The sequence below is a fragment of the Saccostrea echinata genome, unplaced genomic scaffold, assembly GCF_033153115.1.
Source record: "Saccostrea echinata isolate AGI-Se365-2 ecotype Australia unplaced genomic scaffold, CSIRO_AGI_Sech_v1 ptg000039l, whole genome shotgun sequence".
Taxonomy (NCBI): domain Eukaryota; kingdom Metazoa; phylum Mollusca; class Bivalvia; order Ostreida; family Ostreidae; genus Saccostrea; species Saccostrea echinata.
In genome coordinates this window covers 1,601,023-1,618,733 of record NW_026889788.1, presented here as the reverse complement: position 1 = coordinate 1,618,733, position 17,711 = coordinate 1,601,023, and the positions used below count along the sequence as shown (strand labels likewise).

Sequence of the window (17,711 nt, the reverse complement as noted above, 5' to 3'; positions counted from 1 at the left end):
TTTTGAGTAATCAACAATATAATGTTTGAAAATGCGCTATTCCTGGCAAGATAATACAATAATTTTACATATGGGTAAATAAAAATCATATTTTACCTTCATTAATTCCACAATGTATGTCAATGAAAATTCCATTTCCCAAAGTTTCCTTCCATCTTTTGTTTTTAAGATATGCAGAGGTATGTCCTGATCATTCCTAATGGCAACTAATAATTAGGAATGACAGTTAACTTAGTAAAGAAATCAAATTCAGTTCAATGTAATACAATATCGAGACATATCTTTTTATATCCATTGATCTAATTCAAGCGAGAGAAAATAACTAACTAAACTGAAAGAGAATTTCTTCGGCATTTTGAGTTGCTTTAGTGCTTTTTAGCCAATCAAAGAAGTTCAAAATTACATATACCTGCAAGAATGGGCTCTTCTTTCAGAAAAGAATGAATAAGTACATGAAGAAGCATAAACACCCCATCCAAGCCCTGATCTAATGTTTTCCTCAATGTGCTAATGTCTACAAGAATGTGATCCCAAAGAAATCCAGGAACATCATCCTCGTCTACAGTAGGGTGAATACATTTTGTAATTTCCTGAAATGATCAATATATATATCTTGAATAACAGTAATATACTCTCTTTTTTCCGAAGAACAAGATAAATTAATATCATTTATCCAAGTTAATAAATAGCAAAGATAATGACTGTCATGGACTGTACTACTAATACATTACATACTTCTCCGTAATTCTTCTGTTTAGGAAATTGCATTATATTTTTTTTAATTATGCTGTAAAACACACTGGTATAATGCACTTACCTCAATATTGTAATTAGCCCCTATAAACATCGAGAGATGTGTTAAAAGTCTTAGAACTGCATTAGAAATTGGAGAAAGATTTCTTTCCGAAACAGCATCAAAAGTTCTGTTAGTTGGTGACCCAAGAATATGACCTCTGCGACTTTGATCATCCCTAAAATAGGTTACAGAAGATATTAACAGAGGACTTTCTTATATTTTCTTTGAGTTTAATTAGACGATGCATTTAATCCTATCTAGTATAAATGATTTCATACATACCCAGTATACCTTACATTGTCTTTACGATTAATTTCCGATTCTGAACCAATTTCCGCATGGCATTCAAAGCAATGACCTTTCTGGGTAGGATTTCCACACTGAAAATAAGTGATACCTAGTGTATTTTTGTTTTCCAAAAATCAGACACGAAAGAAGGTGATATAAAAGTATTTTATTAGAGAAGTTTTTTTCTAAAATATCTGTTCAGAAATATAACACTCAATTAACACACTAGTGATAGCGTTAAGTCCTGGTGTTCTGTGTATTAAATTGATTTATCAGTCTCTTGAACAAGAAAATCCAGAGAAACCATAGTCGATATCGACACTGGAGCTATTCAAATAAGCAGGGGATATAGGACATAAAGAAGTATGAAAGACAGACACTTAACCATCGAAAAAACCTTTTTTTGTCTTCCAAATCCGAAGCTAATAATCCTAATATGTCGCATATATTTCAATTATTTTATTCAGTTCTAGTACATATGGAAACAATAGGAATAACTCTTTTAATGAATCTTCATCCATTGATTAGTTAGGTAAACAGAACAGACACTTCCTTAATATCTTTTGTAGTTTCAAAATTCATACAATTAAAATTATCATTTCTTCAATATATACATCTACAATGTATATTGTTGACTTGCTTGTAATCCAGTTCTATATACAGTAAAACTTGTCTAATCCGGATGTTGTGTAATCCAATATTTTGCCTAATACGATGTGCCTTTCAATAAATTCAATTGTTAAAAATGTTTTCTTATCCGGAATATTGTCTAATCTGGCCATTTCTTTGGAACCAGTGGTGTCCTGATTAGACAAGTTTTACTGTATATTTATAAAACTTACATCCCCAACTCCATAAAGATGGCCGTTTGGACAACCTGATAAAAAGGAAATTTGAATTTATGACTTTTTATCAGAAATGTTTACTTTTTCATGTACATTCCTAATATGTCTCACTGAAACAAATCAATAAAACGTAATACTCACGGTACCACGTAAAGTTGTGGTGAGCTTTGTTTGCTATTTTCTCCATTCTCTGAAGTTCTTCTTGGATCTCTTTAGACAAACACTCCTCAGACATCGTTGGTAAGAAGGCACCCTAAAAGAGTTAACAAGAAAACGCTTTTGATGGTACGGCTGGACTGCTATTAAAAATTTATTTATATACAATTAAAAAAGTATAAATGAATCAATGAATCATGATACATCAATATATCAAGTATATATATATATATATATATATATATATATATATATATATATATATATATATATATATATGCACATTAAACAGAACAAAGGACAAAATATAATAATACTTATAACTCAAACCCATGTATCAATATGCCAAAACTCAATTTCAAAGATTATTTTGGAAACCATTCAAATTTTATTAATATTAAAACAATAATTATTTTTAAAAAAAAAAATACCTCCTCAGATTAAGTATCAACTAGATTTTTTAACTAGGGGAATGTTATTTATTCTATAAAAAAATAGCTTAAATAGCAAATAACTGGGTAAATATAACCTCCAAGATATTTGGTTCAAATGCTAGGGCCTGTAGTGGTTGCAAAGGTCCTTTATTTCCAGTCACTTTCAAAACGAACATCAAATGGAAGATGAGAAATATAATGCTTTCATCATGCATATTATCACAGAGCCTGAGGTTTAGCTGATCACACGATCTTCCAACTGAATCGTCAAATAATTCCTCCAGATAATCCTGTTTAGAATTCAGTAATTAGAATTTAGTTATTTAGTAATAGTAAAAAATAGATTTTCAATTATTCAAGTTCTACAAAATAAAATTAAATAAAATCTCACCATCACAATTTGAAGTTTCTGGTTTTTCAATAATTTCTGCACTTTACATTTTAACTACAAAATACAAAAAAGAAGGCTTATAAGAAGTATGATGTTTCGTAATTTTAAGTTCCCTTCAAATAAAAATAAAAAAATATGATTCAATTTACCGCTTGTTGAAAAAAATTCACCTGTTCTTTAGTTTGAATATTTTCTTCTTGAAACAATGATCGGGATTTCAATTCTTTACAGAGTCCCAGAAGGAAAAATACTTGAACTGTTCGGGATTTGTCTTTGAGCTTCAATCAATTAAATAAAATGAAAAGTTATATACAATAAATATGATATAATAAAATTATACATAGAAAAGTATAACAGTAGGGTGTCCAGAAAAGATATTACAAGCCCTAGATAATGAAACCGATAATTATAATGAGGAGAGAGAGAGAGGGAGGGAGGGAAGGACGGAGGGAGGGAGAGAATCTTATTGTGGATATGCTGTTTTCAGAAGACTATTATTGGATATATCTGACATATTTCATTAAAATATTTGATTCCCTATTGTGAACCAACCCTATTCCCTATTGTCAAAGTTGAATCTAAACTACGAGGGAAATTCTGAAAACTATTTCAACTAATTGTGGCCATGCTGTTCTGAAAAATTTTTTTAAACAATTATTTTTCCTTTATATTTTATGGAAATTATTGAGCCCCTTTTTTGCTACGACTCTGGAACCAGGGCCTTCTATAGAGGAAGAGAAGAGGATTTTCAAAAATCTATCCATTTTCACTATAAAATCAATAGAGCTCCGCTTTGCAGACCATTATCAGAGAGCCCCTGACAAAGGGGTCATTAATTTCACAGTTTTCATAGAGGGCTTAATGCTTATTACAATCATACCAACAGTTTGACTGCTTGATGACCGGGATTAAATGAGAAGACTTTTAAAGATTGCCTTAATTTTGATGATTTAAGCCACATCCCTCATGTCCTATAGGGCATTTCCTATATAGGGGCACACAATCTTTGTTATCCTTTACCCATTGGTTCAGGAGGTTCAGAGAAAGATGCAAAATTTTCAAATGTTAACACAAGACGGACGTTGGACGTCGCACGACAGAAAGCGAAGTGCCACATGTGTGTCTGATGACTTAAAACCTTGTTTTAAAACAGAGATTTACATGCAAACGGGCAAAACCTACTTTGTATACAATTACCTTTAATTTCCTTGACATGTCTGTGGGTACCAGAATTTCACTTATCTTCTCTTTAATTTTTCTGTATTGTTCTCCAAGTACGAGGCAGTAATCTGGACAATGCTGATCTGCCTGTTCAAATGCAATGACATGCAATACACAAACATATCATGTATATTAGAATCACATAGGAATCACAACTTCTGATGAATAAAGAAAGCAAAACAAAATACCGAAAATATATTTTAAGAGATTTTCTTTAATACGATATATGGTAACAGATACAACAAAATAAATCCGAAAATACTTACACTTTGTTTTTCTGTATTATCCCCATCCTCAGATGGCAGTACCCAAGATTCAGCTGAGGATTGTATATTTCTGTAGAACTCCAAACCGTAGCGTCTGCAGACGTGCTTTAGCAAATACATTCTAAATTGATAAACACTTTCCCATTAGAAACCGAACGGTATCTTTGAAGCAAATATCATCTTTAAAAAAATTGAACATATTTTGATGATTCAAACTGCCTTTTCTTCAATTTGCACATAGATTCTAGGATATTTTACACATTTATATCAGGATGAAACTATTCTAACAAATGTCTGATATCTTTATACGAATTGACCTGATATGCTCCAAAGGTGAGTCGCACAAACTGGCAGAAGTTTGGAATAAGTCAGTACACATAGCCAGTTCAGATTCTGTAAACTCCCATGTTGTATTTAACCGACTGTACAAATATTTTGCTGTCACTTGAAGACCAAAACGAGCTCTTGCAATTGATTTAATTTTGTCAACCGTCGTTCCTTCTGCTTGCAACTGTTCCTTTGCTAACAACATTGATTCCTTAGCGAAACAAATTTCTTTCTCCATTTCAGATTGGAAACTGTGAGATAGTGATTCTTCCATCAACGAGTCCTTCAATAGATAAAATATAGAATCTTTACAGGAAAAAAATGTCGTCAACAAGCTTTAAGCAATTAGTATTTATCTCCTTTAGTACATTATAATGATACATTGATGACTGGTTATTTAAGGGTTCTCTTTTGTATTTTCACAGCTTAACGTTTTAAGCTCTCCCTCTCTCTCTCTCTCTCGTCTTAGAAAACAATGCTCAGCCAGAGAGTTTTATTGTTTAGATTAAAACACAAGAAAACTTTAAAGTTTTTTAAATGATCTGCAGATTTTACAATCAATATTTCATGTACTTTTTTAATATATGCATGTTAAACACGAGTTCTCCAACATGCAATAATAGTGATTAAAAAATGAAAAGAAAATGGAAAAAAGCATTCACATTCAAAACTACTTTTTTCGTTGAAACGTGAATTTTTTTTGCATAACATCATGATAAAGATGTAATATTCCATGCAAAAAGATGAAATTATAACATTTATCAATATATGATTTTGGCAACACGTTTTTCACTTTTTGTTGTTGATAAAAGAATAACATATTCCCACATCTATTTCGCTCGTAAAAAGCCTCTACACAGCCCATTCCCTCCGTTTGAGAAAGGTGTAAAGCAAATCCAAACCCATTCCATGCAGGATAATAACATTGGGTTGAGAGAAAGGACCAATATGCAGCCCTTGTGCACCATATTTACTTAAAAACAAATTGCTCATGTAAGTACGTTATCAAGACCTGAGAACTTTTAAGGTCTTGCCACTTTTTCGGACATGAAATGTACGCATTCCAAAAATAACAGCAGAAATACAAAGGAAGACAGGTAATTCTTTGATTCGCGAATATGACAATACCTCAATACATTGTATCAGCATTAAGCATATGTCTTTCATGTGTGACCCATGAATGTCTTCATCCAAGATCTCAACAGTTTCTTTCATGAAAAGTTGCAAAACAGTATTTTCACTGAAAAATGAATATAAAAAGCTAAATTTTTAATGCTTCTAAAAAGCCCAAAACATACAGAAATAAAAGAAAATGGAATGGTGTAATTACACTGAATTTGTTTTGTCTTGTTAACTGAAGATGTATATAGGTATTTTGAAAAGGTTTTATATAATACTCCTGGATCTGTTATCAATCTTCTATAAAGTTGGTTACTAAATCATAATATATTTGTAAAACTCACTTGCTTCTTATCAGTAATTGCAACAGAAAAGATCTGAAAACCGGAGTTGTGTCCACTATGGTCTCAAATACGCCTATATCTCTGGTCCTGATAATGGTCATGTTAAGCTCAGGGAGTTTCTTTTTAAAAACGACAAGCTGCAGAAGCCTTTTGCAAACTTCTTCACTTGGGGCTGAAGAGTTTTCGAAGCATAGTTGGGATACAATTTGCATATAAAACCTATTACTCTTTTTCTGGTAGTCCCAAAATGGCTTCATCTCTTCACTAGCAAGAAAAGGTAAATTAAATGTTAATTTCGGATTTTTGCGACATCGCAATTGTATATTGAAAGTTATATATTATGTGCGCGCCATGGAATACAGGTTATAAATGAGATATCTCGATAGACCTATTGTCTTACCTTTCTTCATCATTCATGTCATATTCTGCATCATTTTCAATTTCCATCAAACACTCTGGACACTTTTTCACATCTTCTTCAGTAATTATCATATACTGACAATTTTCTCTGCATATTTTGTGACCACATGGAAGGATAACTGGAGGTGATAAATTTAAGGGTATTTTGCAATGATGACATTTACCAAATTTGCTGAAATAGTATGAAATAGTAATATCAGTTGATTCGATACGCAAGAGCATGCTCTATTTACGAAAAATTTCTAAAACGAAGTAATTATAATTTATTGACAAACAGGTTGATGAAACAAGAATATCAACAGTCTCATTTACAGTAGTCATCATTTCGTAAGTTCTATTGTCGATGACCTTGTTAGCAAATACAATCTATCATTAAGTCAAATGCTGACTGACGTTTTTCAAACTAATTGTTAGACCACTATTTACGCACCGCATTGTTGAGGGATTTTTCCGTTATTTCTCGATCTTGACAAGGACCGGTCGGAAGGGGATGCTCACTCCTCCATGGCACATGATCCCACCTCTGATGTTTTAGAGGTCCGTGTTCTCTCTGCTCCTGATTTGTTTTGTTTGAATGGATTTTGAGCTTAATACTGTTCGTTATCTCCATATATTTCATAGAGTAATTTGAAATCAAAATTTCAGTTTGCTTTGGTTAATTGGCATCAAATCAAGTAGGAAAATATATCGATTTTTGCAATTATTATCCCCAAATGTTGAATATGATATTTTCGTGGAACAAGACAGGTAAGTATTTATTGAAAAAATATCTTACTCCAAAAAGTCCTTCATAGCTTTTTTGTTGGAAGCCTTCAGAAATTTTTCAAATTTTTCTAATGTTTCAATTGTTTTGAAGTTTGCATTTTCTCCAAGAAACTGAAAAATAGTTGAAAAGGAAACATCAATGACACAAATAAGTCTTTCCCAACACGTTGCTAGATATTCTTACTCATCTGATAATAATACTGTGCGAAAAGTTAAAGTTTTAAAATGATTGCTCCCCAATGTAAAGCCAATAAATATGGAGTAATAGCATTTAATCAATCTTTGAGACATAAAAATACTACCTTCCAAAGAAATTTACAGTCTTGGTTGATCAATTTATCTTTTCTCTCGTCTCCTGCTATATTTTCTATGTATAATTTCAATGCTGTGATTTTTGTCCATGTTGACCTTTTTGAAAGCAAAATTTCAGGATGATAATATTATATGAATTTTTGAAGAAATGGGATAAAATAACATAATATTACATTATTAACTATCAAAACAAAGTAAATAGTAAAATTTAACAAATGAAACATTGAAATTTTAATAGGTCAAATTATACCTCATTTGTTCAATAAATCGACGTCTAGGATTGCCTGTTTGTAGGTTTTCAGTTGTTTGATGTAAAATTCTTTCAATAAAAGGTTTGTAGATCTGAAACTGCTGCATCCAAATTATCTGCCCTTCATGTGTTTCTATTGCATCTATGGGATTAAGTTTTTCCAAAAGGTATTTCACAGATCCTATGTCAAGCATCTAAGAGAATTTAAACAAGAGGCTCATGAGCCACATCGCTCACCTGAGCACACTGGCTAAGAAGACGCTGAAATCAGTTCAGTATTGAAAAGTTTTGAGCGGGGTGGGGAGGCAAACTTTATTTACACTTCCTCAGGATGCTTGTACATCAATATCACTAATCATGGCTTTGCTGTTTTTAAACAGAAGAATTTTAAAGATTTTTTCCCGATGTATTCCTATGTAAAACTCTGATTGTTCATTGTGGTCCCAACGTAAATTTGAACAAATCTGAAACTATCTGAGGATGCTTCTATAATAATATGACAAATCATGGCTTTGCTTTTCTTGAGCAAAAGATTTTTTCAAGATAATTCCAATTTATCCATTAACCATTACATCTATATATTCCTATGTAAACCTTGACCCACTGTTGTGGCCCGATCCTACCTCCAGGGGTCATGATTTGAAAAAAAAAACTTGAATGTACACTTCATGAGGATACTTCTGTATTAAAATGTTTTATACTGGCTTACCTGTTCTTGAGAAAAAGATTTTAAAGACACTTCTTATATATTCTTAAGTAAAACTTCGACCCTCTCTTGTGGCCCACCCTACCCCCGGGGGTTATGATATGAACAAATTTGAATCTTAGAGTATGTAATGAAGCTTTCACATAAGTTTAATCTTTTCTTGCCCTGTGGTTCTTGAGAAGATTTTTAAAAGATGACACCAAATTTTCACGAATTCTGAATTTCCCCCTTGAAAGAAAGCTAGGCACTTCCTGTGAACAAACTTGAATCATCTTCACCTAAGCATGCTTTGTATCAAGTTTGGTTGAAATTGACCCAGTGGTTCTTGAGAAGAAGTCGAAAATGTGAAAAATTTACAGACAACAGACGACGGACAACAGACAGACGCCAGACACTCTTTGATCAACAAGGTGCAGTTGGGAAAAAGTTTAGTATAATTGTATTAGTTTTGTGAACCTGATAACTGTTATTGACATTTTCAAAGAATTTTTCATCCTGTAGATGTTCGTTTAGAGATGCAATGTCACAAAAGGTCTTCACAGAATATTCCATTCCTCTAAAAACGCTATGTATGCACACTAGACAGTCTGACAATAATTCTGGAATTCCCTTTGATCTCTGTTCCATGTTAGCAATTAGGGACTCACAAATCAGCTGAAAGGATATATGAGAAATAAAATAAACTTGTATACTTTATGCTAACTGAACTCGATGTCTTTCCCATTCTTTTACAGTATATATGATTTAAAAATAAACATTAATATACTAGTATTTATTTTTTAACTCGAAAAAAAAAACTTTTGTTCAAGATTATCCTTTAACTGATATTTTACTTAAAAATACCACTACATGTATAAATTTTCAGAATCTTGTTTTTATTTAGAGTTTTCAAAGTGCATATATGAATCCTGCTTCAATACAAATTGAAATAATAATTAAAAATCTCATCAAATTCCTGAATGATGTTTAAACAGTTTATATCATTTTCCGAAGTCACCACAGTGACTGCAAATCTTGATCATGTCCTTTGTCGACTTAAATTTTCAATGAGGTAATTAAAGCACGTCAATTTTGGACAGAAAACTGCCATATAAAACTCAACAGAGAAAAATCAGACTTTAAACACATTCAGGAACACAAAAAAGGTAAATGCAACTTTGATTAAAGTCACTGCAACTTAATCAAATTAGCTGAAAAAAAATAAGCTGACCTGCTTCTCTCTGTTTGAAAAAGTTTTGCACTTCATATTGACAAAATCGGATATGTATAATTGCATTGCGTGAAGCGTATCTTTTCCCCTAATAACTTCATTGATGATCAAAGCCATAGGTGACTGAATGAATAATTCCTCAGGTGAATTCCCTGTAAAAGAAATCATTTACAATCTCCACCAGTGATCTTTGAATTGTGCGCACATGGCATAGCTCTTATAAATCATATTATAATTTACCAGCAAATCAGACCGATGTAAAATCAGATAATATATATTTTATCATTATACATTGGTAATCAAGCCAAAAACAGATAGCGTAAAGCTAAACTTCTTTCTGTATACCTATTTTACTCTCAGAGCAACTTTGCAGAATCTTCTCTACGTTTTCAAAGAGCAACCACGAAAATGGAAAAATTGACTTGAATCCAATGTTCTTTCCTGTGGACTGAGTAACAAGTTCCCTTTGTTTGTTTAGAATCTTTGCATCAACTGCAAACAGCAATCTCATCCAAACTATGTACATCCAGCTACACTCACAGGCATTGTCTAAAATTTGCAGGTTGTTGTTCGTGTCCATAAAACAGATAATCTTGGCTAAAAGCGGTACTACTTTTCCCTCTATGCTTTTGCTGCAACTTGACCTGTGGCAAAAATTAAATAACCCATTTATTAAGTAAAAAATTCAAAATTGCTACAAATATCCATCGTGTCAAATCTTAACTATGACAAAACTATTGTTTAAAAATCTTTTTAATAAATTTTTCTTTTTATTCTAGAAATATATATATATATATATATATATATATATATTACCGATTATAAATAATATGTTAGTATTTGTTATTTGAGATTTCTTTAACTTCAGATTGATGAAAAGGAAGTTTCTGCATACATATTTTAAAGATCGTTTAGGAATAGTACAAATTTTCGTAAAAATTGTGCAATTTACTTTAAAATCGAATTAATTTTCAAACTTATTCAATTTGCCAAATTAATCATGTATAAACCGCTGCTGCATTCTATAAGCATAAGATCATTCCTGTAAATTGCATTAATTGATTCGGATTGGTATGTGATCAAATCTACCTTAAAGCCCTCCAGGTTTTATGGGATTTGATCTCAGGAACTATACATATTTACATCCCGATAAAAGTTTAAAAATGATTATTTATTTCTTAAATGGTGCATAAATTCTGCGACTTATTTAACACTTCTTTTGTTTAAAATATCAAGCATGCAGATTATACCTTAAAGTACCACATTTGGTTATGTTTCCTATGGTTGCAGCTCTTTGAATTAAGGTAGAATGATCATACATAGACACGTCTTCCTCCTCAAAAGATAATATTTTCACTAGATGCTGCATAATGCCATATCCAAATTGTCCTTAAAAGAATAAAATAATAAAAGATTAAGAAATAAGCTTGTCTCAGATATGTTTACTTTTCAAAATATGGTACATATTTTCCTACCCTGTGTTAAATCCTGTTCTTTTTCCAGTAAGGCAAATACGGTTTTTACTCTGTCAATAGATGTTTCACCAGATTCTGACATGTCCGAGATGGATGCTAATGCCGGATGAAGACAGTCGAGAAAAAGTTTCCGCATGTCTACTTTATACTCCTGTTTTTGAAATTGTATTGTTTAACATTTGGTATTTTAGTAAATTTACTTTAATTTTTGTTATCTTATTTCTGACAAAAATAATCACAAAGAATGAATAAATCTAAATTTAGACTTAAGTTTTCCCTCTTTCTCGTGTCATTTTAAATATCGCACCTTTTTTCCACCATCTGAATGTATTTTAAGACTTTCATTTAATAATTCTGAAAGAGTCATTCCTAATAGCTTTTGTGCACTCGGCAATGTTGATAAACGCAGGTCATCGATGTGGACAGAACTCCATAATCCAGTCTAAAAAGATTAAATCAAAACATTTCATTTTTTTTCACAAAAGAAAAAAAAATTCCTATGCCAGCAAATGTAATTTGGTATAAAATTAAGTCTGAACGTGTAGAGATGTTATGAATTCAGTGTAAAGAAGCAAACATCCAAAGCATGCTTGTGGCTAAAAGATATAAAGAAGATAGAAAACAATTATGTCATACAAAATGCTAACCTGAAAACCTGTAAAATACACTTTACACACTCGAGAAAGATGGACAAGGAATATAATGCAAGTTTCTCGAGAGCTGTTCATTTCCCTTTGAACACAATGTCGTGCACATGACACCAGATTAGAATTCTCATCACCCGTGTCACATTGAATAATGAGGAGTTCAAATTGTTCATGAGCAATCTCTCTGTCAAGCAATAATTATAAAATTAATGTTTTGTCTAAATCAACGAAAAATAATAATCATATTTCAGCACATTAATATAAAAAGTACCTGATTTGTCGAGAAAATTGTTGTTCTGTTCCAAAAGCTTGCAAAGACAGCAAAGCTATTTTCCCTTTTAACATTGGAATATTGTTTTCTATGTCCTGTTTGTCCTCCATTGAGAGCAACTTGGAATGAGTAGTGACCTAGTGGAAAAGTAGAATAATTTCAGATATAACCTATAGATACAAAATTATAGTAAAATATGAGTGTTGTCCATAAAGTTTGTAGACAAATGCTATAATTTTCTTTATAATGACCACACTACCTAACATTTACAACAGTATTTTAATATAGACCATGCTTTAGTAAATATATAGAAATTAAAACAATGCACACTATTTAACGAAAGTTTTAAATGTAAATACTTTGTATATGCAAGCAGTATAGCTAAGAGAAATGTATGGAGATAACAAACAGTATTCAAGCTCTAAAGTCCATTAAACAATACAAATTTTTGAGCATAGCAAACACGGACCCCTAAAACATCAGTGGTCGGATTAGTTGCCATGGAGGAGTGAGCAACCCCTGCCGACCGGTCACACCCGACATGTGCTCCTTGTCATGATCGGGAAATCAGTGTGTAAATAATGGCCTAACAATTAGTATGAAAAAAGTCATTTGATTTAATAATAGATTGTATTTGCTGACAAGTTCATTGTATCGACCATAGAACTTACGAAATGGCGACTTAAAACGAGACTGCTGATATTCTTGTTTCATCAACTTGTTTGTCAATAACTCCGTAGCAGGTGATTAAATGTTCGTAAACACTCGTTTTTTTTTCTTTATTTGCAATTGCAAACTGTATGCGATAATACATGTATTTAAATATTCAATTATAGACCTGAATTTAGTACATTTCAAGTGTTATCGTACAGTATCGTTTCAGCCATATTAAAATACATTGATTGGACGCTGTTCCATTCATTTTTTTTTTACGTCGTTTTTTGCGTAATTTTTTAAACATGTTGCTCTCGTGTTTTTTTTTCTGAAATTTTTCACTAATTCTTACATAAGCGATACTTATCATATCTATCAGACAATGATGACGGTTGGGCTTTTTTGCGATATATAAAATTATTATGAGAAAATAATAATTTTAATCTCAAAGCTTCATTTAAAGTTTATCACATTTTACTGTGGACCGTGCACACTATCTGCGAAAGATTAAATCGTGATTTTTTTTTATGTTAAGTTAAAATAATCAAAATCAAACTATTTTCGGCATACAATATCTGAGACCATTCAGTTTGACAAAAAACGTTGTTGTCCACGAACTTTATATTGATGTTATGTTCATGTTGATGTTACAGGGATTTCAACAATCTCGTTTAAAGTCAGCATTTTGTAAATTCTATGGTGGTTACAATGACTTTATTATCAAATATAACCTATCACTGGGTCGATTGTGTTTGTAATAAATTTGACTACGAAACGTTCCGTTTACTTGATCAATACATAGGGCTCACGGCGAGTGTTACCAGTCAGCAGGGGATGTTTACTCTTCCTGGGCACCTGATCCCACCTTTTGAATTTTAGAGGGGTTTGTGTTTTATCTATTCCAAACTTCAGCTACTTGGAACATAATCTATGCAACAAGTCTTATAGATAAATGGATTTTCTGCTGTTTCTGTATGGAATTATTTATTAATGTCCCTGAGGAGTTGATGTTGTACGGTTCGAAGTTGTTCAAACAACAGATCTAAAACCTTGTTGTGATTAAGAGCAGAACATTAGGAAATCAGAAACATTCTCTCAGTTCAGAACGTTTTTCAGGCGAAGAAACGGGTGATACAAGATAATAAATCTTCAAAATATTGTACCTATTATAATGTATACTATAATAACAATTTTTCTCGTGCGTAATGATTCTATCATTCTTTTGCTATAGAATATTTTATTTCTAATCTCAAGTTTTTATGTTCACCAGATATCTCCTTTTTTTAAAGTCCACCCATACTTTCCCTGTATTTAATTTGGTGTTAACATGTCTTATTTTGTTTTTCGACAGAGGGCAACCACAAAATGAGCAATGAAATAGAATTGATTGAGACTCTTCCATTCATTCATGAACTTTGTATACTTAGATGCTAAACGTATAAAAATATCACCTGGATGAAATGGCCTTTGAATGTTTCTTCATCAATACAATGATGTAAAAAAGAACACAGACTATCATGGCATTGTTGATCAAAGTAAACGTGAATATATTCCTCTCTAAACATGCTCAGACTACTGAGTTGAAGACGGAAAAGGGCGTCTGGCGTACAACTCCAGAGCAAAAAATATTTTGCTGTTTGGAGCACCTCCTATAAATTCAATATTCGTAAAATCTGATAAATATGGTGAATATATTAATTATTTTCAATATATTTGTATAAAAATAAGAAGAAAAGTTTAAGCTTTAAGTTATTTATTCTTCTCGTGGTCAAAACTACTATAAATTCTCTGTCTTCCTACAACAAGTATTAAGAAAACCAGTACCTCCATAAAATCGTCGTCTTCATTGGCATGTTTTTTTGCGCAAAGATCCCATGATTGAAGAATGATTCCAGGGCATGTGTCTTGATTGTAACCGATGAATACTTCCTCTGGACTGCAGGATTTAACATGTCAAAAAACATTGAATACACATTGTAAATCATTATTTGTTTCATTATAGGTTGTTGGAAAACTTTTTTAAAAGGAGGGAACGTTTAAACCAAACAAATTTCAAAATTGACATTATATTATCTATTTTTTAGAGTTTCAAAATGATATAAATGATACAAAATGATCAAAATGATATAAATGATACAAATGATATATATTTTCCCTTTAACAAACAATATTTGTTTCAATATTTATTTTCATGTTGTTAATTTGATGTTAGATTAAGATGAAGATGTATACTTAGGATCATCATGATCATATGAAGTATTGTTTTACTTTACCCAAAGCTTTTTGGTAAATAATCTGTACTTTAAATCATCAGAGTGTTAGTTTGAAATTATTTGTAATTGCACAAACATTGTTGCAAAGCTGAAGGAAAGCTATTGTCAGTTCTGAAGAGGATTAATTATTTACCCAATACTTTGTCTGGAACATGCAGAAAATTCTTCCACCCAGAGAGAAAGTTCTTTTGAAAGTCGCAATTGAGCATTTGTTAAAAGTCCTTCCATGGTGAGAAAGTGTTTTTCCAAACGATTTATCAGTGGTATGGGGAATTCCTTATACACAACTCTTTTCTCTGCCACAACTATAAGTCTACAGAATATAGTTTGATGATATGGGTATACATGACTTATCTGCATACTTAAACTTCAAAGAACTTTATATTTGAGGTCAATTCAGCTTATTTAAATCATTATCAAGCACCATTTTGCATCGACAAAATAATCATTATCTTGTACCTAAAGTTCCTATCCACCTTACACTTGACTCTGTGAGTTCCAAGTCCTAAGTCAATAAACCTTTCGGAGCCACTTTCCATGTAATACTAGAGAGAATAAATATAAATGGAGAGTTCTAATTATTGAAACAATAAATAAGTGTTGCAATGTAAAATCAAGTGAGTTACAGCCTGTTTTGTAGAAGAAAAGGGTGCATTTTAAATAAGGGTACCTGATTTAATGCATCATACAAGCTTTCATAAAGATTTTCCAAATTCAACAGAACCACTGTCTTCCCGGTCTCCATGAAGACTTTGATTCTATTTATATTCCGACAAATCTACAAACAAACGAATTTTCAAGACTTTCCATACAACTCTTTACATTTTCAACACTGAAATATTTCACCAAAAAATAATATACCTCGATGTACTCCTGGTCCTTTGGAAAGCTAGAGCCAAACAATATTTGTGTATTTTCATCGTTTGTAAGTAACTGCTGAAGCAAGGTAAGGGCACTGTAATTTTCCGTCAGCAGCAGAACATAACGTGACTCACTAAAATAATTAAAATTGTCTTAATCTTAATCTGTAAGAAGTCTTTCACGTGTGGAAAATTGAAGGAATTGAAGGAAATTTGCAAAACCAAAGAAATTTGGAAAATAGTTGTAATCTGCCACATTTTACTGCTTTTCATATGTACTACACAGAGGTCATTCATTCTTTTGTAGTTGTTGGATATGGAATTTATTTCACGAGTGTGTTAATTGTTTTTTAAAAATAAATAAAAAAAAAAATAATAAAAAAAATCTTCTCAAGCATGAAATAAATTCCAAATCCATTACAAAATATTTTTTCGGATTTTTGTTTGTTATATTTTCCCTCTTTACCTTTGTCTTTTTGTAATACAGTGTCGTAGACCCTAACGTCATAATTGAACGGTTGAATCGTTATACGTTAGCGATTGCAAGATTGAAAACATTTCAAACACAGATTACACAACAACGTATTTGATTTGAAGAAACTTTGGCAGTTTAAGTCCTTAAATAAATTACAGTCTTTTGTTGCTAAAAATGTAATAAATATCAAAACTGGTTTAAACTAAGCGCTATTTTATGTTCTCCATCACAGAATATAATTTCAATTTGATTATTGCCCAATATGTCCATAAAAATTTGTAATGTTTTTCGTTTAAACACTTGTACTTGCATTTGTTAGTTTAATGAATTAATATAATTTACATAATTTTATTGGACACACATGATGAAAAAATTACCAATTATTTGGGTTTTGTTTGTTTGTTATTAGTCCCCTACCGGTGAAACCGGAGGGGACTATAGGTTTCCTCAGAGTCTGTCCGTCCGTCTGTCCGTCTGTCTATCTGTCTGTCCCACTTGGTTTTCCGCACTTTTTTTCTGAACGCTTGCAGATATTGAGCTGATTTTTGGTATATGAGTGTATCTTGATGAGTTACAGATTAAGTGTGCATTTCGTTCCGCTTCAATGATTTTTGACGGAATTACGACCTTTTCAATTTTTCAAGGTTTTCCGCATTTTTTTCGAAATGCTTACAGATATTGAACTGATTTTTGGTATGTGACTCAACCTTGATGAGTTACAGATCAAGTTTGCATTTCGTTCCACTTCATTGATTTTTGACAGAATTATGGCATTTTCAATTTTTAACGGGAACCAGATTACACTTGCCGGTAGGGGACTAGTATTGCTAATGCAATACTCTCAGAATGCTTGTTTAACATCCCTCTCGAGAATTTTTCACTCATATTGAGACGCCATCACTTTCCGGTGGAGGGCTGCAAATTTATACCTAAACTCAGCACTCTGGGCCGGTGAGCAGTGAAGGATCTTTTTCATGCCAACACCTACTGCGACACGGGACCTCGGTTTATACGGTCTCATCCGAAGGACCGGTCTCCACGTCCCTCAGTGGATCCGAACCCGCGACGAAGGGTCAGCTCCTTACTCCGGAGCAGACACTCTAACCACTGCGCCACGCGGGCGACCATTAGTAATTAAATAAAATCTTTGTGTATAGCGTTGCATTTACACACAAATTTCTAAAGAATAAAATAAAGAATGAAAAA

General features: G+C 32.1%; 1 protein-coding gene across 1 annotated transcript in view; it reads right to left on the bottom strand.

The window, feature by feature from the left end:
• LOC133200406 (E3 ubiquitin-protein ligase rnf213-alpha-like) overlaps nt 1-17,711 on the bottom strand; it is a 56,450-nt gene that overhangs the window by 9,295 nt on the left and 29,444 nt on the right. The window contains exons 49-80 of the mRNA XM_061336212.1: nt 16,032-16,164; nt 15,841-15,948; nt 15,630-15,715; nt 15,304-15,483; nt 14,722-14,833; nt 14,349-14,546; nt 12,244-12,380; nt 11,973-12,156; nt 11,633-11,767; nt 11,326-11,476; nt 11,101-11,239; nt 10,196-10,494; nt 9,851-10,002; nt 9,097-9,294; nt 7,935-8,128; nt 7,675-7,780; nt 7,383-7,483; nt 6,588-6,779; nt 6,188-6,451; nt 5,853-5,964; nt 4,715-5,007; nt 4,398-4,518; nt 4,108-4,218; nt 3,081-3,188; nt 2,911-2,964; nt 2,615-2,809; nt 2,071-2,182; nt 1,927-1,961; nt 1,079-1,176; nt 818-971; nt 410-590; nt 97-206 (exon numbers count right to left, since the gene is read on the bottom strand). Of these exons, the coding sequence (XP_061192196.1) occupies nt 97-206; nt 410-590; nt 818-971; nt 1,079-1,176; nt 1,927-1,961; nt 2,071-2,182; nt 2,615-2,809; nt 2,911-2,964; nt 3,081-3,188; nt 4,108-4,218; nt 4,398-4,518; nt 4,715-5,007; nt 5,853-5,964; nt 6,188-6,451; nt 6,588-6,779; nt 7,383-7,483; nt 7,675-7,780; nt 7,935-8,128; nt 9,097-9,294; nt 9,851-10,002; nt 10,196-10,494; nt 11,101-11,239; nt 11,326-11,476; nt 11,633-11,767; nt 11,973-12,156; nt 12,244-12,380; nt 14,349-14,546; nt 14,722-14,833; nt 15,304-15,483; nt 15,630-15,715; nt 15,841-15,948; nt 16,032-16,164 (4,753 nt within the window). The remainder of the gene's footprint in view (nt 1-96; nt 207-409; nt 591-817; nt 972-1,078; nt 1,177-1,926; nt 1,962-2,070; nt 2,183-2,614; nt 2,810-2,910; nt 2,965-3,080; nt 3,189-4,107; nt 4,219-4,397; nt 4,519-4,714; nt 5,008-5,852; nt 5,965-6,187; nt 6,452-6,587; nt 6,780-7,382; nt 7,484-7,674; nt 7,781-7,934; nt 8,129-9,096; nt 9,295-9,850; nt 10,003-10,195; nt 10,495-11,100; nt 11,240-11,325; nt 11,477-11,632; nt 11,768-11,972; nt 12,157-12,243; nt 12,381-14,348; nt 14,547-14,721; nt 14,834-15,303; nt 15,484-15,629; nt 15,716-15,840; nt 15,949-16,031; nt 16,165-17,711) is intronic.